The sequence below is a fragment of the Acomys minous genome (genome assembly GCF_964271855.1).
Source record: "Acomys minous genome assembly, chromosome: 9".
NCBI classification, from domain to species: Eukaryota; Metazoa; Chordata; class Mammalia; order Rodentia; family Muridae; genus Acomys; species Acomys minous.
Window position 1 is genome coordinate 91355576 of NC_140490.1, and position 27307 is coordinate 91382882.

The following is a 27307-nucleotide window of genomic DNA, read 5'->3' on the forward strand; positions in this document are numbered from 1 at the left end:
AGATCTTTTACTTGATGCAAGCGGCAATCGGTTTCATAGCTTTGTGTCTCAGCTGTATGTTATGTCAAAAACAAACAAAAAACACCAAACAAACAAACAAACAAATAGAAACAGATCTCCAGGGCATGAGGCTCAGACTCCTTCTGATCAATTTCTAAATTCTTGACAAGGCCTAGCAGATTACCTGGCACTTAGTAGGACCAACAAAAGAGAATTGCTCTTCAGTGAATTGCAGATTTGGATGACAGGATTAAGAAGGTAAAATCTCAAAATAGATGCAGCTCAACTTCTAATTTTGTCAACCTCAACCCATTCCTACCCCATGTGTCTAATTGTCTCTCTCTGTCAGTGTCTCTCCGTTTGTGTGTGTGTCTCTCTCCTCGCTCTCCCTTTTTCAGATCTTTTTCGGAACTGACAGCTTAATCAGCAACTGTGCACACTGCTCTTCAACAGCGATTCCTGGGCCAACTTTATTAGCCACACGACGAACTACCAATCCCAGAATGCTGAGCGAGAGCAAAGGGGCGGGGCGAGCTCTCCGAAGCCGCCGATTGATTGGTGAATACAGGCGCTTTCTTCCGGAAAGGCCCCGGAGGCAGGAGTTTGGAAAGCGAGTCGAGGCTCTCTACCGGCCTGGGAGGGGCTTGTGCCTGAGTCCCGGGGTCCCCATCTGCTGAGGAGATGGATGAGGATGGGCTTCCTCTCATGGGGTCAGGCATAGACCTGACCAAGGTTTGTAAAAGAGAGAGTCGAGCTTCCGGCGAACAGGAAAGGAGGCTTGGCCAAGGGGCCCCCAGTTCCTAGGGAGACGTCACCTCCCCAGGCCCAACCCTGGTCCCTCTTTTTGCTAGCCTAGGGAAGGGGGAGCCCCGCAGTCCACTTGCAGAGAGGTCCCTCCTGAGCTGTGTGAAGAGTTGGTGTGCTTCTCAGCCTTTGCTCCCCATATCACGTGTCTCCATGGCCAAGGTTGACAGTCTGGAGATAGTGCCACTTCTAACACTAAAGCTGCTGTGTGTGTGTGTGTGTGTGTGTGTGTGTGTGTGTGTGTGTGTGTGTGTGTGTGAGAACTTCTAACACTAAAGCTGGTGTGTGTGTGTTTCTCAAACTTTATGCAGCCCCTGTCACTTTGACACAAGATTCAGGAAATCAGTGACTGTTCTCAGCCCTTCGTGAAATTCATGTCAGAAGGCAAAACCATAGCCCTTATGAAATGCAGATGTCCAAAGGATTGTGCAGTGTATGTTTCACCTGTAAGACTCGTGTTTGTTTTTACGTAACACAGGTGCCAGCCATTCAGCAGAAAAGAACCGTGGCATTTCTAAACCAGTTTGTGGTGCACACTGTGCAGTTTCTCAACCGGTTTTCCACAGTTTGTGAGGAGGTAGGTCCTGTGCTACTTGTTTGTGCAGTAGCCGAGAAGTCACCTTCTACCTTTTGTGTTGACGAATGAGGTGAAACAAGAATTCGAGCCTTCATGTGTTCACTTTGCCATGACCCTCTTCAGCTGTGTTAAGACCCCTTAGCACCTCTGTGATTCTGTTACATCAGCCCTGTGCGGTGCCTCAACTGAATTCGTATTCTAGAAACTTCTGTGAGATAGCCCAGTCAAGTTTATTATGACCATGAGAACAAAAGGAAATCCAGAATCTCGATTGAATTTTTTAAAAATTGTTTCTTTTTCATTTTCCAACTCCAGAGATTTGTATTTTCAATATCTGTTTGGGGTTATATTGAGTTGCTTTGCATTCTTTGAGCCAAAAAAAAGGTTCATAAAGGTAGCCTGGAAATACATTTTTTATTTTTTAAATTCCAATGACTGGATAACTTGTGGAGTGAGAATTAAGTACATAATTAAGAGTTAGGTGCCAGATTCAGGAACTTCGCCTGATCTTTAAAAAAGGTTTTATTTGAGATAGATAGATAGATAGAGATATCATATCTATATATATGGATGAGGAAAATAGCGGATATATCTTGAAACAGATCTTAAGAAATGAAATAGAAAGGTTAAGACAAATCGTAGCTGAATCAATTTAATATTATATTGTCTTATGCAAGGTATATCCTGAACAAAATGGAGTTTATGTTAGATGTGTGGCTGTTAATCAGAACTGTGTGGAGACAAGAAACTTCTCATTTGTGTAAAATTCGAGCAGTTTCTGTTAGGGATCGTGATTAAGGCCTGAACGTGCTAGACACGCACCCTGCCACTGCGCGACAACCCCAGCTCCAGCTGTTTTTATTTCTTTATCAAAATTCCTTCAGCCGTTCCACTGAGACATGCGAAAGTAAAACGTCATTACTGATCCAGCAAGGAGCTGAGTTTTGTGTATTCTATATACTAACAACAGCCCCAGAGACTAGGTCCTTGCTTCCAGTCAGTTCGCTCTTTCTCTCTCTCTTTGAGTTTTGGTCTTCTAAACAATTAAGATTTACTTGCTTTATTTTGTGTGTGTTTGTGTGGTTTGCACACATGTCTGTCTGTCCACCACATGCATGTCTGCTGCCTGTGGAGGTCAAAAGAGGCCATAAGATCCCCTAGAACTGTAGTTATGGACGGTCATGAGCCACCATGTGGGTGCTGCCAATCATTGCTGGGTCTCTTGCCAGTACGAGTGCTCCCAAATGTGCTCCCGACTGCTGAGCCTTCTTTCCAGTTTCCTCTAGAGCTGTTGCCTCTCTGAATAGGAGAGTAAAAGCCAGTACGCCAAGGCTTTCACCTTTGGATACTTTCTTTTGTTTTTGTTTTTGTTTTCTGAGACAGGGTTTCTCTGTGTAGCTTGGCTGCCCTGGAACTCTCTTTGTAGACCAGGCTGGCCTTGAACTCACAGAGATCCGCCTGCCTCTGCCTCCCTCGTGCTGGGATTAAAGTGTGCGCCACCACCGCCCGGTCACCTTTGGATTCTTCTATCACCCCTTTTACTCTAGGTTAGAGTATATAGAGACTGTAGGTTTTTAGCAGAAATAAGCAAATATTCATAGCCAACAGTGGTGCAGTTGCCCTTTACTGAATAAAGTAAAGGTAGTAAACGCAGGTCAGGAAGCAATTTGCTAGAAGCCGCTCTGGGGAGAGGGTATCCCCTTGCCTTTGTAGCCGCTGTCTGGAGAGTGGGTGCTACTCATTGGCAAAGGCAGGATCAAAGACCGTGAGTCTCACCTCACTGACGGCTGATGAATGAAGGGATGCGTTATGACCCGCCTCTTCACCCTCCATCTTTTGCGCTCTCAGCTTTCCCCACCTTGGTCGGTAACCCCTACTGTTTCCTTGAGCTCCAGGTAGAAGCTTGTTGGATGAAAAGCTCAAGTACAGTTAGTTATTCCTCTTTTCCCCCCTTTTTATATATGTAGTTTGGCAAATAAAAATTGTATGTCTTGATTGCGCAAAACATGCCATTTTGATTCTTGTACCCACTGTGGAATATATAAGTCTCATGCGGGCTGCCTCATGTTGCTTTTCTGTGTGTGGAAAGAATATAAATTGTGGTGTCTTCATTCTCGGGTGTATACTCTACTATTAGCTGCGGTCACCGTAATGTAAAGTAAATATGTTGGACCTTCTCTCCTGGGATGCAACAGCTTCTTGGTCCTCCCATCTCTCCCATCCCCAACTCTCATCACTATTTTACTCTGTTTTTGAGCTTGAACTTTTTTTATTTAAAAAAAAATTTAAGCTATAATTACATCATTTTCCCTGACCGCCCTCCAACTCTTTCCATATCCCATACCCCCACAGACACACACACACACACACACACACACACACACACACACACACACACACACACACACTTGCTCACTCTCAACTTCATAGACTCTAGCCAAGGGGCATTTTTTTTTTTCTAATACAAATGGGAATGAGATTTACAGTGTTGTCTTCTGTTCCTGGCTTAGTGCACTCATTAGTGCCCTCTGGGTTCATGCCTGTGGTCACAGGTGACAGCTTTCCTTCCCTAAGGTTGGGGTCTTCCCTTGTGAACATGGATGGCATTTTGTTTATCCAGTTATTGTTCATAGACACTTACGTTGTGTCCTGCCTGGCGGTCATGCAACAATGAGCAAAACAGTGCAGACGCTTCTGCCACATACTGTCGCCACTTTCTTGGGCTGTAACCAGAAGGGGGATCATTAGAGCTTAAAGTAGTTACGCTGCTCTTTTTGTCTTTTTTGGAATTTCTGTACTGTTTTTCCAAAGCAGCTATATTAGCTTACATTCCTACCAACAGTATAGACGTGCTGCCTTGTCTCTACCTTCATGCGTGGTGTGTGAGGTCTGATTTTATGCTTGTGTTTACATATATCCCACACCATTCATTGAAGAAACAATACTCTCTTTTTTTAAAGATTTATTTATTATGTATATACAGTATGCATCAGATCACATTTTAGATGCTTGTGAGCCACTGTGTGGTTGCTGGGAATTGAACTCAGGACCTCTGAAAGAGCAGTCAGTGCTCTGAACCACTGAGCCATCTCTCTAGCCCCCAGAAATGGCGCTCTTTGTCAATTGTGTGTTCCTGGCATGTTTGGGAACATCAATTGATCATAAATGCCTGGCTTTTTTTTGGGCGCCCCATCCTGTGGCCCTCTGCATGTTTTAATCACTATTATACTGTACAGCTGTACAGCTTTGTTGTCAGTTTCTAAGTCAGGTAAACACCTACACTAGCAGAGCAGGAAGTGAATTTTTTTTTCTAGTGGGTCCCTAGGGAGTGGTAGTGACTGCAGCCATTCCCGTTTCTCCCCCTTGATTCCTGAATCCTGGAATCCTAGCTACGGAAGAAACTGTACTGAGTATCAGGTGCTGACTTGGAACACATGTTACCTTCTAGGGAACCCTGCCTCAGCCCTCCAGGCTGCTACAACCCAGGTGGTACTGTTAGTGTGTCTTCAAAGGGCCAGCTGCTTCAGGATGGGAGAGAACGCTCGTTGACTCCGTGAGCATGGGCCCACTGTTGAACTGCTCTGGCTATGCTGTGTGGAACACCATGATGCTGGACACGGCATTTCTAAACCCACAGGAGGTCATTCTGGCAGAGATTACTTGCAGGAAAGGCTAATCCATTTCCGGAAGAAGAAGTTTCTATTCTAGTAGGGTCAAAACGTTGTGCTCTCTAGGAAGAAAGTAGCCCTGTGTGGTAGCCCTTCCACCAGGTGGCTGTTGGGAGAACAATATTCTTCAAGCTCACGAGCACAGGATATCTTTCCATTTATTTGTATCCCATTTTCTCGCATCAATATTTTATGGCATTTGTTACCCAGACCTCACATTCCTGGTCCTGCATAGAGCTTGGAGCCAGTGAGATGGACTTACTGATTAGTGTATGAGGTGAGCCTTGGATGTGGCTCTGCAAGGGACTACCTAGCATCTAGGACTCCAAGAGGTCACCCTAAACCTCAAGTCTACAGAGACTGACATGGAACTGTGGTTGGCCTTGAGCCTGAATTTGCCAGCCCTGATCCCTGGGTCCTTTGGGATGGCTCTGAACCTGAGTCTGAGGAGGTAGGCCCAGTCCACTCTGGATGATCTGGTGGTTGGGTCTTCTTGGGATCTTCTGAGAGCTTTGGTTTGTGAGGGCATTGAGGTGTCTTAGGTTTTGCCTGGATTCTGAGCCTGCGTGGCTAGTTTGGTACTATGGCAGGGATAGCACCTGCATCCCCAGTGCTGCTCTGAAGTATGGGATAACGGGTGCTGGGCTGATGCTAAGGGACACATGTTTGGTGGGCTGATGCTAAGGGACACATGTTTGATGGGCTGGAGCTTGGGTTGTGGAAACCAACCAGAGGCTACAGATGACGGCCTGACCGATAAGTCTGTGAGGGTTGTCCTGGCCTTAGTCCACCAGAACATGAAGCTCTGTAACCAGACTGGAAAGTAAAACTGTATTTAACAACCTGGCTGTGTTCCTGGGTGTCAGTCTGGGTGTTCGAGTCAGAGGCATAAACCTGAGCTGAGACAGGCCTGAGGCTTAGGTTGTATGGTCTGCCTGGCTTTGGGCTAGAATTCGGAGCAGACCTGAAGTCTGCATTCAGAGAAGCTAGCTTGAAGGCTGAGTCGGGGCTCATCCTGTCCCAAGGGGGAGCCTCATTCTGAGATCAGTTCAGACCCTAAGGCCTCTGGAGCAGCGTGGCTCTCTTGTAGAACCTGTGAGGACTATCCTGGCCCTTGGGCTGTCTTGAATCTTAGGATGATAGACCACCAGGGTTTGTAAGTGCCTACTTAGCCTGGGGTAGGCCTTGTGTTAAGCTCTGAGGTGGACTGTGGGACTCACACCTCTGTGCCCTTTTCCCCAGGTGGAGCTGTTTCCTCCATGCTGCGCTGCTTGGGGCTTGGTGAGAGGTACGCCCAGTAGTGTGAAGCTGTCCTCGGCACACACTCACGCATGCGCACATGCACACACCACCCTTGGGAAAGTGTTGTTGTCTGTGGCTCTTTTATTAAATCAATGTTTTTGTTTGTGGATGGGTACTGGACAGTCCTGGGTCACCATCTTCCTGGTATCCTGCCCTTTTGTGCTGTATGTTTGATAATTGACTATGATTCATTATTGTTTGTTTTTGGTTTTTGGTTTTTCGAGGCAGGGTTTCTCTGTGTAGCCTTGGCTGTCCTGGACTAACTTTGTAGACCAGGTTGGCCTTGAACTTACAGCGATCCACCTGCCTCTGCCTCCCGAGTGCTGGCATTAAAGACATACGCCACCACGCCTAGCTGATTCATTATTTACAAATGATATTTTGGCAATTTTTATATTTTTGTCAGTTGTACGCTATTTGCTCAGAGAGTTGACAGTAGCTAATATTTACTGTGTACTTGCTCACTAAGTGAAATAGATGCCTTTAATCATCACAGCCCTGCCATTTAAGGCAGGTCCAACCATCTCTTTGACATAGCCACAAACTAAGACACAGGGGTCGGACCTAGTTCCGTCTTTATCCACTCATTCTCTTTGAGTCCCTGGGGTTTGTAGCTGGCTTTGTGATGCATTCTGAAGTTGCAGAGAGAAGCACCGAGCCAAAGGAGCCAAACTGGCATTCAAGCTCTGGTCTAAGTGACGATGCTAAACACTTCTCTCCACTCCTTATTGTGCACTTTGTTGTTCTACATCTACTGGATATCGTGTCTTTGTGGATATGATAACTTCGGAAGATATTTATATGTATCTCAACGTTGCTTTTCTGGAACCATTTTTAATGTTAATAGCCCCTAGGAAGCCCATTGCCCTTGTTCCACACGCCTTAACAGAAACCAAAATGACTGTTTCCCTTAAGAAAAAAAAAATGAAGCAGCTAGGTGTGGTGGCACACCCCTTTAATCCCAGCACTCGGGAGGCAGAGGCAGGCAGATCGCTGTGAGTTTGAGGCCAGCCTGGTCTACTAAGAGAGTTCCAGGACAGCCAGGACTTTTACAGTGTCTCAGAAAACAAACAAATAAACAAAAATGAGCATCGCTGTTGTTGGGTTTTGTTTGTTTGTTTGTTTAGAAATGATCTCAGTGCAGCATAAATATAACACTCAGCCTCAAGTTGGGATTAAATTTGAAACAAATTAAGCTCTTTCTCCATCTTTTATTCTGTTTCTTAAGAGTTCTCTGATAAAGAGAACAGTACAGGACTCTTTTTTTGTTTTGTCTTGTTTTGTTCTTTTATTATTTTTTTCTAAAGAACTCAACTTTCTTAAAACGTTGTGCATACTAGGCTACTTTGTAAATAACCCTTCTGCTAAGACCAGAGGCCAGGCAAAGGAAAGAAGTTGAATCAGACCCAAGTTACAAAGTTGATTAGGGTCATCTCCTCTTCCTTCACAAACCCTTAGCGAACATTTCTGTTCCTGCTCCAGTCAGCAGAATTGTAGGGCCGTCCACCTCAGTTGGACAACAGGGCCAACTCAGTTCTCACTGCAGTAAAATCTGCAGACTCTGTTGGACTGTGAATTACAGGGTCAAGCACCCCATGTAAACAAGACGTGCAGATGTTTTATCTTGACTCAGATTGATTACACACACAATACATCCTGGATCTCAAATCATTTCTGATCTTTTTCTTCTGAAAAAAAATTTAAATTCAGGCGAAGGTGTTGAGAACTTTCATCTAACAAATTTATAGTGTTTATCTTTTATATCCAAGTTTTAGGCCCCCATTGAACTTAACTTTCAAACAAATGATGTCTTTCTTAAAGCCTTTTTTGGTTTTTGCCACAGCTTTATAGTGGAGAGGCTTAAGAGTTCTATGCAGCTTAGTAAAGACGTGGATTGATTCCCGTGCTGGTTTCTGGGATACACAATACAGCAGAGTACACTAGGGTCTACTTTAAAACACTCTTTTAGAGACAAGGCTATGCATACCGAGTATTTTGTAATCATAAAGTTAGATCACTTTATCATTCACAGTGGTATTAATTAACCTTCTCTAAGCTGTTTCGAGAATCTCAGATGTTCAATGTTTGTGGACTTTCTGTTGTTCTTTATTACTTGTGAGAATCACTTATTTTTCTCTTTTCTTTTTTCTTTTTCCATTTATGCAAGCCAGTTTATTCTTGGGGGGTGATATTGACATATTCAGTACCAAAGACATATAGAAAAAAGTAAAATATTCTACATGTGCACAACTAAAATCATGCACAAAGAAGTTTAATGTCATCTGGTCGTTTTCGGGAGTCACAGAAATTCAGGTTAAATATTCTGTTACCCAAAACACTGAATTTCACATGGTAAATTCAGAAACGCTAGCCCACTTACTGGATAAGTAAGGATTTGAGATTTCGCACTAATGTGCGATGTGCCTGAACATTAGTAATAAATGTATGCCCCAATTCTTGTGACTCACAAGCATGCATGTTTTTCACACTGCTGAGTTTTACAACATGCATTTATTTTTTACTTAAATTTATTTTTTGTTTTGTTTGTTTTGAGTTTTTTGATACAGGGTTTCTCTGTGTAGCCTTGGCTGTCCCAGACTCACTTTGTAGACCAGGCGGCCTCAAACTCACAGAGATCCACCTGCCTCTGCCTCCCAAGTGCTGGGATTAAAGTTAACTTTATTTTAAAACATTTATTGACTTTATATCCCAATTGTAGCCCCTTCCTTCATCTCCTCCTGGTCCCACCCTCCCTCCTCTTCCATCCTATTCCCCTCCCTAGTTCTCAAAGAGGAGGAGCCCTTCTCCCTACCAGCTGACCCCACTGTACCAAGTCTCATCAGAACTGCCTGCATCCTCTTCCTCTGTGGCCTGGTAATGCACCACGCCAGGGGGAAGTGATCAAAGAGCAGGCAACAGATTCCATGGCAGGGACAGTCTCTGCTCCTCTTACCTAGGGGACACCTATGGAGACTGAGCTGCCTATAGGCTACATCTGTATAGAGGACCTAGGTCTACTCCATGCATGGTCCTTGTTCGGTGCACCAGTCTCTGCCAGGCCCCCTGGGCCCTGATTTGTTGCCTCTGTGGGTCTTCCTGTGGAGTTCCTGTCCCCTCCAGATCCTTCTATCCCTCAAGAACTGTTTCTTAACACAGCACTCCTCACTAGACTCTTGGAGGGGGTTTTAGAACTTTAGTGTAGTATAAAACTGCTAAGGTTTGGTTTTGTCTTGTTTTGTTTTTTCTTGAAATTATGTTTCCATTGGTTTATCTAGCTTTGGCATAGGTGGTAGTAGCCATAGAAAGGAAAAGACAACTGCTCAAAATACTTGACCCCACAATTACCAAAGGTATTTGGATAAATGATTATAAACAAATATATATTGATGTTTATATCAGTGTCTTTCATGTCTGGCAAAGATAAATCACTCATGCCTTCCAAGGCCATGACAGTAGCAGATGAGAATAGATAAATTAGCTCCAAATGAAAGAATGGTAGTACCAGAATAATCAGGTCATACAAAGAGATAGAGAAAATTATTGCACTGAAATGATGCTTTTTTTTTCCTAGCATCTTCATTCTAGTCAGTAGGTAGATTTCCAAACAAACATCTTTACTCCCTTAATTGCTAAGATCTATCTTTCCATTTCCAATCTACCCTATGTATATCCCCAACTCAGTGCTCAGTGACAAGTTAGCTTTATAGTCTAATCACGAGAGTAATTGACACTGATTAAAAAATAATAGCAGGTGAATGGCATCCACCTTAGTAAGTGTTCCGAGATCACAAACTCTTGATTTCCTGTCTGTATAGTCCAGAGCTTGCTGAGAAGCTGGTCAATTGTTGACTAACCCTGGGTGATGAGCAATAGTCTGCGGCCCCCAGATTTATCATCACTGTCATAGCAAACTTCTGTCAGCTCTGGATTTGAAGTGTTTGGGTTTGAGTTATTTTAAAGTTAGCAAAATAGTTCCTACTTCATAGAGGTGGTGTGAGGGTTTGGATGCTATGTTGTAGATAAAGTAGTTCATACACAAGTGCTCAGGTGTTTATAATATCAGATGTTTAAAAGCGTATATTTATAAGAATATATTAAAGCCTAAAGCTTAAATTTGGGGAACTGGGGTGATACCTCAGTCAATAAAATGTTTGTCACGAAACCATGAGGACCCTATTTCTCAGAGCCCATGTAAGACTCAAGCAGGGGCATGTACCTATAATCCCAGTGTGGAGAGGGCGGAGACGTGGGGGAGGGGCACTCCTAGGGCTTGCTCACCAACCAGTCTATCTGCACCAGTGAGCTCTGTGGGCAGGGAGACAGTCTATCTCAAAACCTAAAGTAGAGATCAGTTAAGGAAGATGTCAGTGTTGACTTCTGGCCTCCTCCACATAGACACACATACATGTGTACTCTCTCACACACATGAACCTGTATATATACATACATGTACAAAATATTAGCTTTTGAACTCATTTTTCTTTTTATGTTTATTTTACTTAAGCCAGTATGCTCATTTTTCACAAGTGGAATTTATCATTTTACAAATTAATTTGTTGTAAGATTTCTTCTCTAGTGAATTAAAAGACTTATTAAATTTGTCAAAATTGAATTTCCATGATTTTCAGGAATGTGCCGATAATTTGGATAGCATGACATGTTTTATAACTTGTATTTATGTTTACATAACAGCTTATTGTGAACAAATTTCAAAAGTTAAACTTAGCATTGGTGCCACTAAAACTAAATTTTATCCAAGGGATATAGGCCTGCAATCTGAGTACCAGGAATACTGAGACAAGAGTGTTGAGAATTTGAGGCTAGCCTGGACCGCACTGAAAGTTTGGAGCCAACCTGAGCTTCACAGTGAGACCCTATCTCCAAAAGAAAGAAAGAAAGAAAGAAACTACAACCAAAAATTCACTTTCAGATGTTTAATTTCCAGATGCATTTTTGGAGATGTCAAGATGATCATGTTAACAGTCGGTGTTCTGGGGCTGGAGAGATAGCTCAGTGGTTCCAGGTTTGGTTTTCAGCACCCATACTGGGTGATTTACAACTACCTGTCAGAGCTAGGAGATCTGACTCCCTCTACTGGCCTCCACTAGTACCTGCACTCAAGTGTACATACAGACATACATGTAATTTAAAATAAGCCTTATCTTTAATAAAATAAAAATATGTGTTCTGTAATTGTACACTTTGCATCATGTATGACAAAGGGGTATGATAGTGTGATAAAGTGCAACATGTGAGTTAAATAATATTGAAGCATGTGTCTCACTTGTGTACCAGTCTTGTTGATCTAAGTTACCAGAGCAACTGCTGTATCCAAGAGCCGTTTCTTCTTCTACCGTGTCCTCTTGTATTGTTTCTTCTCCATCCACAAGGGCTTTTATTGTCATCCCCAAGATTGAGGATGAGGTTCATACATCTTCATCCCAGCTCTCAAAGACGAAGGAGACAAAATACAAAATAGGCAAAATAAAAAGAAAGAAGCTTTAATTTAATTTCAGATGGCAGACTCAGGTGCAGTAACATAGGCTGCCAGCCCTGCTGTTTGCAAGTTTGAGACCTGCATAGGCAGCATCACAGACCCTGTCGTAAAACAACAAAGTATCCTATGAAGAAACACTTAGTGCTCTATAACAGTGCCCAGCATTTTACTCCTCGCTGTGGCCAAAATGACCTGGAGGCATTAGGGTTCTCCTTTTAATAGGGATTTTTATATTATCCCAGGTAGTAGACAGAGAGATGCCTCTGTGCCATGGGGTAGACTGGCCAGCCCTCTTGGAATGTGTAACTAAATGTGATAACATGTAGAAGCAAGGTATTCAATGAATGTTTGTGTGAACTGTACTTTATTATGCTAGCTTTTAGCTGTGAACGTATATATGTGCCTGTTCTGACTATCCAGCTTGCTCTGGAAATCCAGTCTCTACCTCCATAGTGCTGGGGTTATGGGGGGTGAAGGGTGGGGGGCACTGTGCCGGCCTGGCTTCTGTGTGGCTGCGGGGATGCAAGCTCCCATCTCACACTTGAGTAACACGTGCTTTGTGCCCTAAACCATGTCCCCAGGGCTAAGCAGATAATAGTCACTATGTCCCCAGGGCTAGGCAGATAATTAGTCACATGGAATGATGTGCTTTGAGCTGGCTTATGTTAGGTTTCACGGTAGGTGTGTCGTTTGCCTCTTGGGAACTCTTTTTCTCTTTTAATTCTTTCTAAAATGAATTGTTCATCTTCCCCTTTCACTACCACCACCTTTTACTTTTCAAACTTTGAATTTGGACTAAATTTTATTTGCCTAAGAAATTTCTACACAAATATCCTATGTAAGGCTATCTCTGACTAATTTTTATTCTTTCTCTTATTTTCTATGGAAAAATTCATTCATTTGTATGAGATTATTAAGCCGCTGCTACATTCCAAGTGCTGTTTTGGGTACTGGGAATGCAGCAGTGAGTGAAAGGCTGGACTAGGTGGGCTTTGTGCTTTGGTTTATCGGCTTATTGTTCTGATAGTGAATTTAAGAAGGCTGAAAGGTTAGCGTTTGTCAGTGACTATCTAGAAAATCTGTGACACGTTCTAATAATGTAGAGTTCACATGCTATGCTTGTGAAGACAGTGATGTTTGAGAAAGTGAGAAATACTTAAGCCATGTATTTTATAATTTGTAAATCTGCTTTTCATGGTTCTTTTTCACCATTGTAAAAAAAATACTTTATTCTTATGTCTCTAACTTTTCTAGAAACTGGCAGACCTTTCTCTTCGTATTCAACAAATTGAAACAACTCTCAATATTTTAGATGCGAAGGTGTGTATCTCTAAGTACAGGGTAAGATTTTCTGTGTGAATGCCATCTTTTTCAGTCATACTTAAAATGTAAATGGATGAGATCAGTCAAGCCCCTGCATCTGTGAAGCAATATAGTGTGGTACATTAAAAATATAATTGCAAGGCTGGTGTTCATTATAAACATTAATTCAGTCATTTCAAATGAACTCTCACTTTTTTTTATTATGCCAGGTCTACAAATGTATAGTACAAACAACATGTTAACAGACTAAGCTGTTGTGTTGTTCACACTAGTTAATGAAAACTCACATTTTTATTTTAGTGGTTATAGTATAGTAATAGTAGCACAATAATGTCATAATTAGAATAAAACTTAAATCTCTCCAGAGCAGAATTTATTGTAAAATCATTTGTAAATATCTTGAAAGTTAATGAAAAATACCTGTTTGAAATCACAAATTACCAAGAAGTTGGCTCCAGTAATCTATGCCAATAATCCCAGCACTCAGGAGCCTGTGGCGGGGGATAGTGAGTCTGATGCCAGCCGGATCGAGAGCGAGAGAGAGACAGAGACAGAGATAGAGACAGAGAGACGCACACACAGAGACAGACAGAGAGACTGTATCTTAAAAGAAAAATTAAAGAAACAAAACAACAAACCAAAGGTCCCATGTTACCTGGGAAAATACTCTCTGAAGCATAAAGATTGTGATTAATAAAGGGCACATTTAACGTGGTTTAATTTGTAATGTTGCACATGTGTTTTCAAGGAAAAGTACTGATTTTTAAAAAAAATTCTACTGTATTTTTGTGATTTTTTAAAATCCTCTCCTCCTGTTATCCCATAAAAGTGTACAATGGCTATGTTTTTATGTGTAAGTTCAAAAGTGAATTTAATTTTTTTTATTGATCAAAATATTTACTAAATATTTAAGTGAAAATTTTTATGTTCATGTTAGAACAAGGAAGGAAAGGTGTGGTTGTACTTTCTCTGCCCCCTGTGGACGTCAGCAAGTCTGTTGCCTGAGAACATTTCTCAGGCATAGAAACTTAGAACACCTGGCCTTGAACCTGCTGGGGACAATTCTAGCAGTCACAGTTCTACCCGCTTGTGACTTTGGGGCCACTGCCACTTTGCAAAGCACTGCCGTCAGTCAGCACTTCGCAATGACTTTTGCTGCCTGAGATCCTATCACTGGTGCCTTCTTATAACTGTGTCTTAGCAGTGGGGAATGTTACGGTGCTGCCGTCCAAGGACACAAGTTACATTTCCGTATGGACAAGCTAACCTTAGTATTTCCCTAGCCTCAGTATAATCCTCACAGTAAGCCAAACAGCTGACAAACACGTATCACCTCTCACCAAGACAAAATCAGGAAGAGTTTTTAGGAATCTAACCCCAAATGCTTGCTTTTCTGTTCTGAAATGCCTACTGCTCTGGTCTGGAATGTTGACAGAATGCCACTGTGCCATGTATGAAGAAAGCACATTTAGTAACATCCAATGATAAACGTTAATATGTAAAGACATATCTCGTATAATTAAAGTTAAAATGTGCTAGAGGGCTCGGAGAGGACTCATTTGGTGACGTACCTACTGCACAAGCTTGAGGGCCCCAGTGCAGATGGGAGAAAGGAAAAGCCAGCCAATCCAGCCAAAGGAAAGGCGCCAGGCTCACTGAGGGTCGCGGCACAAGTGCATACACACCACATGCTTGCTCACCCCCACACAGGCACAGCGTACATACAACTGCATACACACCACATGCTTGCTCACCCCCACACAGGCACAGCGTACATACACCACTCATGCGCATCCACAGTGTGCTGCAGAGTGCTTGTCTTTAGCAAGGCATTTTTAATTAAAATATTTAAAATGGTTTTATAAGGAAAAATTCTTCATCCCCATTACAGGCAACAAAAATAGGGGGATAAGGAAGGTGGGCCAGGGGTCAGTGGCATGTTAGTAGGTTAGTACACTTGGGCAGTCAGACTCCGAAGACCATGCTATCAGTCCTTGCACTGGAACACTCTGCCATCCTAACGTAACCTGTAGGGAAATTGTTATCAGCGGAATTAAACTTCTGAAAAAACTCTAACAAGGTATGGTGAATGTTTTTCACTTTTAACTTATGACACGGAGATTAAAGGTGAACATTGTGAACCTATACAATTGTATAGTGCTAAGTAGGAAGCCACAGGTGAAAAGTCTTATTTGCGTACCCAGAATGATCTTCATATGTCAACACTAACTCGTGTTTCTCAGCTGTCATCCATCCCAGGCTTGGAGGATGTCACAGTTGAAGTGTCTCCATTAAGTGTCGCTACCGTCACGAACGGGACACATTCTGAAACCACTTCAGAGCAACCTCAGGTAAGCATCTGAGTCACAAGAGCTGTGGGACATCTGGGTTGAACAGGGCAATCTGACGCTTAAACAAGTGTGAAACTCTTGGGGATCAAATCATAAAAACTTAAGATGCAAAACACATTTTGAGAAAAAGAAGCTAGCTATTTTGTTTTCTAATTTTATTAAAATGTCATTATATATTTATTACATATACATATTAAATTACACATACACACACACACACACACATATATATACATATATGTTCAAACCAAAATTAACAAGACCCAAGTCTATATATTTCGATGAACTGAAAAAAATGTAGTTTTGAGGTTGATTTGTTTGAATCAGCATCCTAATTAGAGCCACTTCTATATGATAATAAGAGTCACTGTCCACTTGGCTTTTATGCTGTAATATTCTTTTATGCTTCTATACATTTAAGGGTTTGGGGTTATTTTTTTTTTTACTGTTTACTCAAAATCTTCACTATATACATACCTCAGTGAGGTACTTAAATATGAAACCAAATTTCACCAAAATGGTGACCCAGTAAAATATTATCAATGAAGTAAACACCCTAAGTAGGTGAATTTTACATCTCTCCCTATAAGTATTCTCACACAGTGCCTTTAGGTCATAATGATGTTGCTAGTAAAGCTAGTAACTAATGAAGGGAGCTTGCCATGTGTCAGCACATGCATCCTTCAAAGTGCATTTTTATAATTGAATGCATTTAGTCTTCAGAACGGCCCCATGACCCTATGTAGTTGGTCCTGTGTGCCTGATTCCGCGTTCGGGATTCACCTAGGCACACACTGAGAGTATTCAGAAAAAGGAATGTGTCTGTACTGAACGTATGTGGACTCTTTTCCTTGTCTCCACTCCTTCAGTAATAAGACTTTACATTGTAACAGGTACTATAAGTGAGCTAGAGGTGCCTAAGGCACATTATAGGGTAAGAGTAAGTCACGCTGAGACACAGCGTCGCTTTATATGGGAGACTGTAGCAGCTGCAGATTTCAGTGTCCCTGGCGCCTCAGAGCCAGTCCCCTGCAGACCCCGAATACCCAGTGCTTGATTACTGACCTGAATTCCTTAATGTGCTCTGCAGACTCAGAACCACCTGTTATATGTCTGAAATTTTTTGAGCTGTAAATGAATTCATTTCAAGTGTTTGGGGTTTCTGTAGCCCCCCTGCATTTCTAAAGCTGTGGTAGCAGTCCTCTGCTGATCGCCTGAGAAGATGGCTCTCAAGCATATCCGCGTTCACATCAACTTCTCTCTTTTTCTCCACTGAAATTAACTAGTATATTTTTACATGAACTATTTTGAAACTAGGCAGTGGTGGCGCACGCCTTTAATCGCAGCACTCGGACACAGAGGTAGGCGGATCTCTGTGAGTTCCAGGCCAGCCTGGTCTACAGAGCTATTTCATGGGCAGCCAAGGCTACACAGAGAAACCCAGTCTCAAAAAACCTAAATAAATAAATGAAATGAAATATTTTGAAAGGAACTAAAATACTGCTTTAAAACATTTTTTATGACTATTATAGCCAACTCAGCTATGTACTTTTGAAAATTCGCAATGGCATACACGTGTAGCCCTAGTACATGGGAGGTGGAGGCAGGAGATCAAGGTCGTCCTTGGCTCGGTAGTGAATTGGAGGCCACCTATAGTACAACATAATAACAAAACCACCCATTTGTCACTATTTCTATACTGTGAGTCAAAATCCTGAGGTTGTATACTGATTAATTTCATGGCTCAGATCTTACCTTTGTTCACAGTAGAATATCCAATTAGACAGAGTGACAGCAATTTGAGCATGAAGTGAAGGACAGTTGAGAGAAAGGACCACACGGCTGAATGGGCCGTTCATGTAGTGACGGGATGCTGCTGCATAAATAAGTAACTAAACCGGGGGAGCTCTCGGTTGTTGCACCAAGTTGGAGGCTGTTAGGCTGCAATGGAGTTCTTCTCATTGCTCTGTGTTGGGCTTTGGATGAGCTGTGCATAAAGACTTTAAAAATAGGTTTGACTCTTACTTCTTTTTATGCTTAACAATGTTTTAGACTTGTGTATATAAGCGTTTTCAGACCATATATATATATTCATAAATATTTTCACTTGCTTTTGTAACATTTAACAGTATTACATAGTGGAAGCCACCAAAAGAATTTGGTTTTGTTTTATTGCTTCAGAGTTCCTTTTTTAAAAAGTTTTGGCTTATATATAAATTATATTAGAAAAGCTTCAATATATAAGTATAACTTTGTTCATATTCTAAAAACTGAAGGTTTTTTGTTTGGTTGGTTGGTTGGTTGATTTGGGTTTTGAGAAGAGTTTCTCTGCGTAGCCTTGGCAGCCCTAGAATTTGCTCTGTAGAGCAGGCTGGCCTCCAACTCAGAGATCTGCCTGCTTCTGCCTCCTGAGTGCTGGGATTAAAGGCGTGCACCACCCTGCCCAACTGAAGATGTTTAAAATATTGATCTGTCTCCACTTTAGCATAGATTCATTTACATAAACTAAAGGCATCTGTGGAAGAAGTTCCTTGTAGCAGTTACAGCCATGTTGATTGAGGGTCACAAAAGCAAGTTTTATTCTAGTGTTCAGATTGGTAGAAAAGCCGAGCACTGTGTGCTGTGTGAGTCTTCGCTTCCCACCTAAGCAAAGAGGGGATTCACTGGGCTCGAGTGTCTGTCCACAGTGCTGTGCAGAGTCAGGAATGCCGTAATTCAAAAACATAATCCCTAAGTATTTGTCACTGAAACTAGTATGTAGTATTCTGGCCACTCTGTTAACTTTATTACCATTACTAACTGCTCATCAACACATGACATATACACAGAGACTCTGCTTTTCTCCAAGAAATCTCTGCTCATTGCTTTCTAAGAACCTAGAATCACCATATCCACTTAGAATATAAGGCTTTAATAAGTGAGAGGGACAATGGTATACGTGGCAGATACCTAGAAAAGTAATTCACTGTCCATTAGTTGAGCAGTTGACAAAATTGTTTTACTAGTTTCCTGATGTATCCACCCATCTTGTTTCATAGAAATATATTTGCATTTTAAAAATGGGTGCTATTGCCAGGCGTAGTGGTGCATGCCTTTAATCCCAGCACTCGGGAGATAGAGGCAGGCAATCGCTATGAGTTCAAGGCCAGCCTGGTCTACAAAGCCAGTCCAGGACAGCCAAGGTTACACAGAGAAACCCTGTCTCAAAACAACAACAACAACAACAAGGTGCTATTAAGTTTAGCTTATACCTATTTATAGATAATTTGGAAACATATATCCCATAATTAAATTATTAGCATTTAAATATAAAAATACAATTTTTGAATATTTGTTACCTCATAATTTAAAAAGTAAACATTCCTTTTAAGTAGCACTATGGACCCTCTCTGTGAATTGCCTAAAGATTAACATAAAAACTCTCTGCAGCAGAATACCACACAAGACTCCGCGGCACAGGAAAGTGAAGCACCATCAGAAAATGTCCTAACTGTAGCCAAGGATCCACGATATGCCAGATACCTCAAGATGGTCCAAGTGGTAAGCTAATTTGGTCCGTCTTCCCTATCTAGCCCTGGAGACTTCACTGTTAGTTTACTTTCTTTCAGTCTGAGAAAATGGCCAACCCAAATGCCCAAGTCTTCCACTCTCTTGCTTCTTCCTACTTAGCTAGCGCATTCATAAAAGGAGTCGGAAGTCCAAGCTTCTCCTCTAATCTCCATTCTGCTGCGGGTTGACACAGCTCAGGGTGAATCTGGGCTGTTATTAGTAGTATTATATTTGAAATCTTGGCTGTATCAGAAAAACATGAAAGAGCGCTATTTTTCTGGTAAATCAGTACTTGAGTTGATTCCCATATGCTAGGGTAAATATGGTTTTAAAATATATGTTATTTTGATGTTCATCTATCAGTAATTTGGTCTATAAAAAAGAACACAGCTAATTTGGCTACATAAGATAATAGTTTTACTATTATACCCCTTTATGGTTTATGTTTTTCTAAGAAATTATGCATGGTATAATGTAAAAAATGTTTGTTGGCTGTCTATAACAGAAGCTAACTTATTCCCGTACCTATAGAAAGCCCTACTGCATATAACCTGAAAAGAGCTAACAAAATTATTGTTTTTTTGATAATCCAGAAATTAATGGGGAGAGGGAAATGAATGCTTTCCAGACACTAAAGAATAAATTTATTTCACAGCCAGTAACATCGCTTACCACCAAAACGACTTAAAGGCAAATACTGCCATGTGACACCAGAGAACTCTGATTGGGTGGTGACAAAAGGCGGCCACATTCTGCTCTGTGTGTCAGATGTGCTGCTTTAAAGAGGCCCTCTGACAGTCAGGGTCCCAGCCTCTGGGTTTGTGGAGTAAGGTGGAGTGCGGGATAAAAATATACATTTTTAATAAGAACAAGAAAGGGTTTAGCTTGAGTATGAATAGTGATGAGTCCTTAACAACTGTGTGACTCTCAAAATAAGAAAGAAAAGCCTTTAAAAGGACACATAAAGGCTTTTTGTGTCACTGTCTTCTGGCCTAACCAATATAAGAAACGAAAGCGTGGACCTGAGTTTTCTGAAACTTTTAATGAAAAACTATTTAGTGCTGGATAGCAGTCCTCGGTGTCCGTGCTGTCGCTTCCCACAGCTGCAGCTAACCAGTCATCTGCTATCTCAAAATACCACATGGAAAGTTTCCGAAGTAAACAGTTCATGCATTTTAAATGATTTGCTGCTGTGATGCTTTCTCTCCTGGAAAGTGACCTCCCCTACCCATTGCACCCACACTGTGGACACGCTCCATACATCCTATTAGTCACCGCAGTTATGAGACAGGCTGCTACAGACTGCAGGATGTGTAAGTAGCTTCAGTCCTCTCAGGCGTACACCTGGCCAGCCTCAGAGCTCCTGCAGGCAAGGTGGAGCACTGCCTCTGTCACAGGTGTTTACTAAACACTTAGCCAACTAATGTTACTGAAGGCTACTTGCAGTTTTGATTTTTGTTGTTATTTAAAATGAGTTCTGTTTCTCTCTCTCTCTCTCTCTCTCTCTCTCTCTCTCTCTCTCTCTCTCTCTCTCTCTCTCTCTCGTGTGATGGTCCTGCCCTGATACCTTTCTAATCGTAGTCCTCATTCACTCTGCTGTAGCTCACCTGGCCTCTGTGGTGCTCCTTGGATAGATGTGTGCTCAGTACCTTGGTTGGGCCTCTGTGGTGCTCCTTGGATAGGTGTGTGCTCAGTACCTTGGTTGGGCCTCTGTGATGCTCCTTGGATAGGTGTGTGCTCAGTACCTTGGTTGGGCCTGTGTGGTGCTCCTTGGATAGGTGTGTGCTCAGTACCTTGGTTGGGCCTGTGTGGTGCTCCTTGGATAGGTGTGTGCTCAGTACCTTGGTTGGGCCTCTGTGATGCTCCTTGGATAGGTGTGTGCTCAGTACCTTGGTTGGGCCTCTGTGATGCTCCTTGGATAGGTGTGTGCTCAGTACCTTGGTTGGGCCTCTGTGATGCTCCTTGGATAGGTGTGTTCTCAGTACCTTGGTTGGGCCTCTGTGATGCTCCTTGGATAGGTGTGTGCTCAGTACCTTGGTTGGGCCTGTGTGGTGCTCCTTGGATAAGTATGTGCTCAGTACCTTGGTTGGGCCTCTGTGATGCTCCTTGGATAGGTGTGTGCTCAGTACCTTGGTTGGACCTCTGTGGTGCTCCTTGGGTAATTGTGTGCTCAGTACCTTGGTTGGGCCTCTGTGGTGCTCCTTGGATAGGTGTGTGCTCAGTACCTTGGTTGGGCCTCTGTGGTGCTCCTTGGATAAGTGTGTGCTCAGTACCTTGGTTGGGCCTCTGTGGTGCTCCTTGGATAGGTGTGTGCTCAGTACCTTGGTTGGGCCTGTGTGGTGCTCCTTGGATAAGTGTGTGCTCAGTATCTTCCTTGGGCCTCTGTTGTGCTCTTAGATAGGTGTGTGCTCAGTATCTTTGTTGGGGTCCTTCACATCAACTATTCTCTGCCTGAAATACTTTTCCCCAATAGCTGCCTGACTACATTCAAATCTTCACTCAAAATAGTAATTCTAAGTGAGAACTCCCTTAGGCACCCTACCTTAAATGACAGTGTCTTCTGCCCTAGTCTTTAGAATGAGAGGTCTATAAAATACAGGCTCATGTCTCCACCCCACACAACTGGAATCTCTAGATGTGGAAGTTAGAGCCAGACCATATGTGCTTTTAAAATGGTCTCTAATATTAAAATATTTTAAAATATTTTTACTAATGTCTTTATAAATTTTTGTTTTAAAATGTTTTTTTAAAAAATAAATGTTTTGTTAAGGAAAAAAAAAAACCATAACTCTCTAGAAGTGCTTCTTGGCTCTACTCTAGACTGTACTTTCTGCTTCTCGGCCTGAGCATAAGCAGTGGTCCAGTTTGATCGGCCTCAGCTTTTCCCTGTTTGAAGCCCCTGCCTCCCCTAGCCTGTGGCACAGGTGTCCCATGTTCTCGGCATTCCATGCTCCTGGAAGGGCTGCTCCTTTGTGGGACCTCCCCCTGGGCACATGGACTTGACCGTCCTCCATTACCCTGCCTCAGCAATCATCCTTCTCTCTGCTTCTAATTTTCAAGCACTGTGGTTCTTGCATGCCTCTTAGTCAGTAGAGTTAGAGGTTGTTTTCTAATTGTTTGGGGGTGGTTTTCAAGAAGAAAGGGAGAAGCAATATCTTTATCCTGCCATTCCAAAACTGGAAGTCCATCCAAGTTAAATTTAATTTTATTGTTTTTAGTTCATTGTGCCAACCTGTATCCCAGACTCTTATTACCCAACTTTTGTTTCCTACTGCTCCTTGTCCTGAATTCCATTCTTCATTCAAACCAAACCACAAGTCCTTCCTCACATAAGCACGATGCTTTCCAGCTCTGAACCTAGATTCTGCTTCTCTTCATCACTACATTTTCATATCCCACTCATCTCACATCCTGCCTTCTGAACCTACCAATGCATGAAGCTGCAACAGCATCTCCCTTCACTGACCTACTCAGCCATTCTTATAGTCAGTGCGGAATTTGTTATTTCATACTCTTTTCTCTGACTGTATGCAATACTGTTATTAGTTACTTAAAGTAAGTGTGTGTGTGTGTGTGTGTGTGTGTGTGTGTGTGTGTGTGTGTGATAGACCCATGACATAGAGTCTGTATAAATTACCTGTCCTGTATGTGGTGTGGTGTGTGTGTGTGTGTGTGTGTGTGTGTGTATAAAATATCACAAGTCAAGGGAGGAACTGTATGAGGAAAAATAGCAAGTAGCCTTGGTTGACTTTTTTGTCAACCTGACGCAAGTTGGGGTCACTTGGGGAAAGGACTCTCAATTTAGAAAGTGCATCCATCAGATTGGCCTATAGCAAGTTTGTCAGGCTTTCCCTTGATTAATGGTTGATGTGGAAGGGCCCAGCCCACTGTGGTGGTGCCAGCCTGAGCAAGTGGTCCTCCGTTCCATAAGAAAGCAGGCTGAACAATCCATGGCAAGCAAGCTAAGAGACGAAGTGTGACCTGAGAGTTGAAGCTGAAAGAAACCCTTTCCTCCTCAAGTTGCTTAGGGCCACTGTCCTATCCCATCATGGTGATAGGAACCCCAGCCATGATAGCACTATACAGATGCTCAATCCATCTTTTCAACCACAGCGTGATGCCACCTGCCTGTTCTCTGCTCCAGCTTAAAGTCATGTAGAATGTCTAAATAGCTCCTGGTTTTTTTTTGTTTTTGTTTTTGTTTTTAAAGTTTATTTATTAAGTACAGTGTTCTGCCTGCATGTACACCTGAAGGCCAGAAGAGGGCACCAGATCTCATTACAGATGGCTGTGAACCACCATGTGGTTGCTGGGAATTGAACTCAGGACCTCTGGAAGAGCAGTCAGTGCTCTTAACCTCTGAGCCATCTCTCCAGCCCAATAGCTCCTGTTTATTCAAGTTGGTGGTTTTAAATATTTTATAGGGCCAAGGCAAGAGGAGTCTCTCAAGGTTAACACTAATCTCTGGCATCAAATTGTTAATCTATAAGTAAATACTTTTTGTGTTTCTTACATACGTTGTGAGTAGCTGTCAAAGTTGGAACTACCACCTTCTTTAGAAAATGCCTGGCTGTAGAGTCATTAGAGAGCCATGGCGTCTACTCATTCAGTTTATCAGGGATGGGAGGAGACCTGTCCTCATCCAGGGTGGTGGTATGCCCTCCTGTTTTCTCTTGCCCTTCTAATCAGTTGTATACTCTCCTCGGTTGGTTCAGTTCCTTGCATGTGGAAATAAGCAGAGTGGAGTGCATATAGATCAGATGGTAAACATACTTTACTGCTGTGGTGGTTCGAATAGGCATGACCCCCATAGATGCATATGTTTGCATGCGTGGCCCACAGGGAGTGGTACAATTAGGAGGTGTGGCATTGTTGGAGGAAGTGTCACTGTGAGGGTGGGCTTTGAGGTCTCAGATGTTCAAGCTATGCCCAGTGTGGCACACAGTCTCCTTCTGCTTGTGGATCAAGCTGTCAAACTCTCTGGTCCTCCAGCACCAAGACTGTCCACCTGCCATCCACCATGGCAGTAATGAACTAAACCTTTGAACTGTAAACCAGCTCCAATTAAATGTCTTCCTTTGTAAGAATTGCCATGGTCAAGGTGTCTCTTCACAGCAACAGAAACCCTAACTACAACATTGTTACTCCCCCAAAGCAGCCTAACTCTAGCTAATTCTAGAGCATTCCTTCATTGTAAATTGCCTTAAGGTGGTGAAACCTACTTTATTCTGCCTGAAAGTTTGGACATGTTCCTGAAATGCCCTACTTTTCTCAGCTTCATAGGGTCACTGCGTCTCTTGCTTTCCTAAGACTGTTAATGCAGAGGAAGACTGACGGCAAAGAACCAAGGACTTTTGCTTGTATATAGATACAGTCTCGAGCAATTCGCCATCCACTGCATGCGTTATTGTAAGCCACTGAAGCTGGATCACAGAAGCCCACATCTTAGCTATTAGGGGGTTATTTGTATTTGTATTGACAAAAGCAAAGACAGCCTGGGCTAAAGCAACAAATCTGTTTCTAACAAAGGACCTCACAGTACTTACATCACAGTATGAATCCTACTCTCAAAAGGGGGCCAGTGGTGCCACACAGCTTCACATCGGGACAACACTGCCATTTCTTTCCATCTCAGTGCCATGTGTTCTTACTCATAAAGTGAGCCCACCTGTGCTGAGCTTATCTTTATCCACAGTGTGAGATCCTCAGTAGGCTCTTGTTGCAGGATACTCTCAGCAACCTTGTTATCTTTTCTTCTGCTTCCTCCCAGAATTGTTTAGAACCCTTCCATCCTCTAACTAGAGGGTACAAAGGCCCTTTTCAAACCTTCTCAATGTTTTCTCTAGTATAAAAAGCTTGAATCTGCAGGCTACCCATGCAGTGACCACTCTCGTCACCATAGGAAAGTCCTGTAGGTTACAAAAGCATCACTTCTGTTTTCAAGCTCCCTCTGAGTAATAAAATGCGCTTATAATGGGGGTGGGGCCTTCCTCCATAAGGTGCCATGAAAGCTCACTGTACCTAAGTCCTGGCTCTCTCCAGGAATGTATTGCTTTTAGAGTTGCCCTTCCTCACTTGTCACAGCCCCATAGATCTACTTTAAAGCCTAATAAATTATGTTAACCAATATAAATGTCTTCCAATGGAAACTAACATGGTCTTTCATTTGTTTCCCAAGTCCCTGTCCACAGAACAGGAAGCAATACTTGCATTTTGGCTCCTGCATCTTTTTCGGGTACACGTCTGGGGGATACAGGATGCTCTCCACTGCAGAGAGCAGTTGTTCTGAGAGACGGGCTGAGCGCCTAGAAGCATGTGTGCCCCTGAAACGCAACTCAGTGTAGCTTCTTAGCCTTGTCTCACACATGTATGACCCTGTTCAAACCTTGTCACCTTGAAGCCTGTTTCCTCATGTATAAACTGAGACTTGAACTTCCTTCTAGATTTATGATCTATTCATTAATCCTCAGATTTAGACCTTGCCATTAATAAAGGTTCCTGGAACACCTGCAGGCATTTTCTGACTTTTTTTTTTCTTTTCCTTTTAAACTAAGTTTTATACAAGATTTTTCAGTGAGTAATAGCATTTTGTTCCAAATGTGGCAGATAATTGATTCTGCTTTAGTGCTTGTTACCATAATAGTGTGGCACCAGCTTCTGCTAAGTTACATATTGCTTTTATAACTTAACTGGAATAGTGTACGTAGATCACTTTTCCAACAAGTCTCCCCCCTTTTACTGGCAGAGCTTGGTGAATCTTGTGCCAGTAATAAATTGTGCATTGGGAAAGTCCTACTTCCACATTAAGGGAGCTAATGACTTGTGCTTTTTGAAACCATATTTGCCAAAACAGGCTCTTCAGACACTTAGACTTTTCAAAGCTCTATTTTCTTTGGCTTGAAGAGTCTCTGGTTCTGGTGGTTCTGATGCGTCCATTGCCAGCAGTGAACACTGGCCTAGGCAAATGAGACTTCCATTACTTAAGGGCAGAGAGTCTCCAAGTGATTATTAAAGATGTTCAAGAGGCAATACACCTTGGCCCTGGGTACACCATCAAGCGTGATGTAAAGTTCTCTTTAGATAGCAAGCAAGGTAGAGTTATCATACGAGTAGTTGGCACTCGGACCCTTTTTATATGGGTACAGTGTGGCTTCCCACGGTCCAGGTGACAACAGGATAGGTTGCTTTCACTAATCAACAGTGTGTCCAAAAGACAGAGTTATGGTTTGTAGTGATGCCAGCTGCCAACATTGGTTCCAGATTTAGCTTAACAAGTATATGTTACTTCTAAGTATGAATACATGTTTCTTTTTTATAATACCTGAGGTTTTATAACAATAATAGATGTCAAGGCTTTTTTTTATGAACATAGAAAGATTTGTAAGGTGAAGGGACAATCTCACACTGTTTTAGTGAAGGTAAAAGCCACACAGCCAGTGATTTGACAAGCTTCCTACTTTGTGCCAGCAAAGCCGTTGCTGTGCTGGTTTAACTATAAGTAGAACGCAGGTCTGTAGAGCAGTGGACCCATGAGGAGGAACTGGGAGCTGGAGTAAGGGGCTCAGGTGGCCTCCGATAGCCGCTTTGTTCTAGAGCCTACCTTAATGCAAGTACAGAAACTAGCTAGAACTTTGTCTTAAGTGGATAAGCTAGCACCCACGATATTGCCCGTCCTTTGCCATGATGCTATCAAAGAGCCTAAAAAGAAAACTTTCTGTCATGCTTTTGATAAATATAAAAATTACTGATGTCCTCCTAATGCCAGTGAACTGAATTCCTAAGAATACTATTTGTGAAATACTTCATGCCAGTTATAAAATCTATAAAGATTGTTAGTTATAAATCACTTTGCTTTTCTTTTAAACATCTTCATGTTGTCTTGAAAGATGGGGCACTCAGAGCAAGTCACAGTGTACATAAATTTAATGTTAAGGCACATTCCTACCTGATATAGTGGCATATTCTGTAATCCCAGAGGCCAGGGTAAGAAGATCACAAATTTAAGGACATCCTGGGCTACATAAGATCCAGGTCAGCCTGGGTTATACAGTGAGACCCTGTCTCCAAAACAAAATTATCATTTGCCTTTGTATAATGGTGTGGGGGGGGTTCTTATTGGCTGTTTTTTTCCTTCAGTGCTGGGAACTGAACCCAAGGCCCCCCAAATGCTATGCAAAAGCTCTACCTCTAAGCTGTATGTATAACCTTCTTAAAATTTTTAAGCAAAGCGTGGTGA

The 27307-nt window shown here is 42.4% G+C and overlaps 1 protein-coding gene across 2 annotated transcripts in view; it reads left to right on the plus strand.

Moving 5' to 3' along the window:
• The first annotated feature begins 569 nt into the window (after nt 1-569).
• The window catches only part of WASHC3 (WASH complex subunit 3), a 43654-nt gene continuing 16916 nt past the window's right edge, over nt 570-27307 (plus strand). Inside the window, exons 1-5 of one of the 2 annotated variants that reach the window (XM_084795309.1) lie at nt 570-732; nt 1283-1381; nt 13103-13168; nt 15415-15522; nt 18952-19062. In XM_084795309.1, the coding sequence (XP_084651435.1) occupies nt 682-732; nt 1283-1381; nt 13103-13168; nt 15415-15522; nt 18952-19062 (435 nt within the window). In that variant the 5' untranslated portion in view covers nt 570-681. The remainder of the gene's footprint in view (nt 733-1282; nt 1382-13102; nt 13169-15414; nt 15523-18951; nt 19063-27307) is intronic. The other variant, XM_084795310.1, reaches the window with a different exon arrangement.